At 38.1% G+C, this 4,354-nt stretch overlaps 1 protein-coding gene and 1 pseudogene across 1 annotated transcript in view; both read left to right on the top strand.

Annotated features, from left to right (window-relative positions):
- ATRN (attractin) overlaps positions 1-4,354 on the top strand; it is a 140,470-nt gene that overhangs the window by 100,446 nt on the left and 35,670 nt on the right. The window contains exons 23-24 of the mRNA XM_006921643.3: positions 1,037-1,115; positions 2,889-3,046. Coding sequence (XP_006921705.1) covers positions 1,037-1,115; positions 2,889-3,046 — 237 coding nt within the window. The remainder of the gene's footprint in view (positions 1-1,036; positions 1,116-2,888; positions 3,047-4,354) is intronic.
- On the top strand, positions 562-680 carry LOC112471362 (annotated as a pseudogene).

Here is a 4,354-nt window from a genome sequence, read left to right as displayed (position 1 = left end):
AGGATTGGATTAGTTTATGAAATATAAAAATACAACATCTGATTCATTCGCAAAAATGATTCATTGACCCCCAAGAAAGAGATTTATTTGCTAAATTGGCTCAACACAATTCTCAGAGATATCTTTTTCAGCCATTAAAACCAAGAATCAAATTAAACCAGCTCTTCAAATTGCTGTATCTCTAAGTGGTAAACAAGGTTTTCAAAGCTAACAACACACATTTAGTCATCTTCGAAATAATATTTTTAGTGAGAAAAATTTTATTAAAATCATAAATACAGTCAAAGTATTTTTTATTTAGTTTATTTCAGCTTTATATACTTTTTAAAAAACCATTTACATTTTGGAGAACTTTACACTGTATATAATCTATCAGGTCAGAAGTACATAGGTTGAATTTATAAATACATGTAATTTGGGGCACTTGATCAAGTGTTTTACTGTCTGGACATTTGGAAATTGCTTCCCAGAGGATCTTTAGGAGGCTGATTCCCCTAACATAGGTCACAAGGTGTTAAGTCACTGTGTTCTAGTGAGGGTCATTTTGAAAGATAGTATTTCGTCTACGGCCATGCCACCCTGAACAAGCTCGATCCCATCTGATCTCGGAAGCTAAGCAGAGTCGGGCCTGGTTAGTACTTGGATGAGAGACCATCTAGGAAGACCAGGTGCTGTAGGCATAAAAAATAAAAAATAAAGGATTATAAGCTGACAGGGTCCTTTCAATCTGCGAGGTCAACCAAGGGTTACCTCGCCTTAAAAAATAAATAAATAAAAGATACTTTTTCATGGAGTTAGACATTTGATAAAGCATTAAATTCCATATACTTTTATAGGAGAAAAAATATATTTGGGGGATATTGCTTATATTGGTTAGAAATTATATTAATTCTTCTGTGTGAATTTCTCTTAAGACATTGTAGAATATCTGCTTTGAAATTAAGAAAAATGAGAGTAGTAAAATTTTATTACTGCTTCATTTTAAAACCTGAAAACTGTTATAATTAATTTTCTAATTATCTGTACCTCTCATCAGCAAAATAGGGATTTGGACATGTTCATCAATGCCTCTAAAAACTTCAACCTCAATATCACGTGGGCTGCCAGCTTCTCAGGTAAAAACCTTCCAGGTGGAGGTAATACACTGAAAAAATGATGTAGGAGTTGAGAAAGGGGGCTCTGGAGACAGACAGATGGGTTTGAAACCCCTCTTTGCCACTTATCAGCTGAGGGACCTTGAGCAAATATCTAAACCCCTCTCTAGACCTTAGGGTTCATCATTAAGAGAAGATAATAATACTTATCTTCTAGAATTGTTGCATGGATTAAATTGGATTATATATGCCAGTGCCATCCATGGTGTCAGGCTCAGCACATGCTCCCGACCCATGCCCCACTACCACCACTAATAACATTGCTGCAGCCGCTGTTCTGGCACTACCATCATCATCCCCATCCGTGCTTCAGAAGTGAAAAATGCAAATGACTCATAGTTTCAAGAAATGGAAATATTTAAAACAGAATGAGATTTTAGTAGGTATGCGGAAAATGTACGTGGGAATTAAATCAAGCTCTAAATGCACAGCTTTTGCTATCTTTTTTTTCTTTTTCTTTTTTTTATCTTACTGTGATTCACTAATGAAGATATGCTAGGCAAAAAATCTAAAAATGTAAAGGGTGGGACTTATGTCGCAGTTAAGAACATTGCTTGACATTCCTGGGTGTTTGAATTTTGTCTGTTACTTACTATACTGCACTGTGCTATTGGTCAAATTACCTGAGCTTTCTGAGCCTGTTTCCTTGTGTATAAAAACAGCTAGTAGCCATGTAAAGTAAGAATTAAATGAGATAATAAACAAAGTACTCAATTTAGTGCTTGAAATGTAGTAACTTTTCACTAAATGGTAACTACGTTTCATCATTATTACTATACAATACTGTTTTGGTCAAAACACAACCAGTTTGAAGCAAAATAAAATCATTAGTGTTGCATATCACTTTGTTTATCATGTCTTAAAAGACTGTATAGAATTCAGAAAAGAATCTGAAAATTGCAGTGAGGAGAGACTTTTTTAAAAAAAAGTCTGAATTCCTGAAGCATTTATCTTGAGATAGGCAACATCTATGAGCATGTGAATGATGATTTGCAATGACTGTCTCAGTGAGGACCTAACGATCTGGCTCCAATCGTGGGAAAAATCTATTTCATGAATCTTTATAGATGCTATAGTTCCTAGGTAGGCAGAGGGAGAATATGGAATGTTGAAGGACTCTTTAGGAATAGGACGAGTTTATACCAGATTGGGGGGACTTAAATACAGTGGTAGCTGTATTGCAGAAGGAACTGAGTGATCCCTACCTCCCTGCTACTGTTGGGACCTGAGGTCACTGCTAATTAGGAAGTGAAGGGTGAATCAGTGTCCCTGGTAGGGAGCATCTGGGGCACTGCCAAATAAGTCTAAAGGGGAAATGCGGAGCAATTGAAGTGTTGTGGAAATGCCATTTCTTGTTAATAGGATTCTAGTGGTATCTGTATTTTCATGGCCACGTGTAGCCTGTTTTAGTGGAGGGGAGTTGCAGGAATTCCTGGTAAAACCATTCTAGTTAAGGTCACAGGTTTGTGTGTCAGCCTTCCCAGCTTCAAATCCCAGCTCCGCTTCTTGCTGGCTGTATGACCTGAACCAAGCTACTTAGTTTCTCTGAACCTCAGTTTCCTTATCTGTAAGTGGGAATAATAGAGTTATTGTTAGGGTTAAATGAGCTTGAGCTCTTAAAGGCGGTTCCTGGGACATAGTAAGTGTTTAGCAAATGCAATTATCCTTATTAATGAGAGTAGATTCTGCCTTCTCAAAAAAGGCTCTTCTGTTTCATTTTTTTCTTTCTAACAGCTGGAACCCAGGCTGGAGAAGAGATGCCTGTTGTTTCAAAAACCAACATTAAGGAGTACAAAGATAGCTTCTCTAATGAAAAGTTTGATTTTCGCAACCACCCAAATATCACTTTCTTTGTTTATGTCAGTAATTTCACCTGGCCCATCAAAATTCAGGTAAGATATGCTTTTCGGTCTCACCTGCAGACATCTCTTTTAGTAGAGACCAAATTCGCTAATTTGGAACTTGCGGTAAATGACATGTACAATATTGCTTTGTCCCTGTAGTATCTATGGCAAAGGAGTGCTGAGCGCATGAATACAGTAAAGAAGATTGTAATGGAGATGGTGTAAATCATATAAAGGAAAATTATCAGTGCTTTTGAAAACAACTTAACACAAACAAATTTGATAATTGCAACTATAATTTCATTAAGCACTTGCCATGTAAATGCCTATAGTGCTACACAAAGAGCTTTAATTCTCGAGTAAATAAGGTGGGCATCAAGGAAACAAACACACATATAATCTGTGAAAGCCAAGTGTGGAAAGTGCCACATGAAAAAATCTCCAAATGCTCTCTGAGTTTAAAGGAGAGTAGAGTAGGACAGAGTGTAATAGAAGGCAGTTCAAGGTCGTGTTAAAGAGCCTAGGCCCTTGCATTCGGACAAACGTGGATTTGAGTTCCAGCTTGCTCCTATACAGTTTATGTAGTCTTTTTATGACTCAGATATTTTGTACATGTGCCCTGAAAGTGTAGGTCTAAAGGCTCATGTGACCTGCTGCATCCATCTGCTGTTATCCATCTGCTTATTTTCTCTGTTCTCAGGGAACCAGTGGACTCCCTCTTATCCAAGACCTGTGGCCCTATTTGTACTTATAATGATCATCCGCCACTGTATTTTTGAGGCCTTGACTCAATATTTTCTGCTTTTACCTACTTCATTTTGGTAAATGTGGAATTTAAGGATGGGTGGACTTTCAGGGACTGGTTTACCTTTAGCCACGGAAGCATGGTCACCGGGCTGGGGCTGGGGCAGTTTGCTGACTCAGAAATGTGACCAGTTGAAGCAAGTTGTCACTGATCAATTAGGATTGGGATTGGGTTCTAGTTCTTGTGGTTTTGTGTTCACGCCTTTGGACTGTGACTAAAGAACAATCGTTTTCCTTTCTGGAATGTGCAGGACAGGCTTTGTCAGCACTCTCTTTTCTTTCCTTGTTGTGGATCGTCTACAAATTTGTTCATCCTCTAATCTGCTTCTCCCTTTCCTCTTATATACACTATGCTTCCCTCCTCAGCCAGCCTTCTTGTAAGCATTGACCATACTCCTTGTTTTTATTTTCTCTTATGCACTCACCCATCAGCCCACAGTAGTCTGCCTCATTCTCTCACCACATCCTGAAATTGCCCTGTCTTAATGGACTCCAGTGACTGAATTCTGCAGTCCCCTCTCCTTCTCGTAAAGTGATTTGAGTCACTGTCTT

The sequence above is a fragment of the Pteropus alecto genome, unplaced genomic scaffold (assembly GCF_000325575.1).
Source record: "Pteropus alecto unplaced genomic scaffold, ASM32557v1 scaffold45, whole genome shotgun sequence".
NCBI lineage: Eukaryota > Metazoa > Chordata > Mammalia > Chiroptera > Pteropodidae > Pteropus > Pteropus alecto.
Note: the sequence above shows the minus strand (reverse complement) of the source record. Positions and strands in the feature narration are given on the sequence as shown.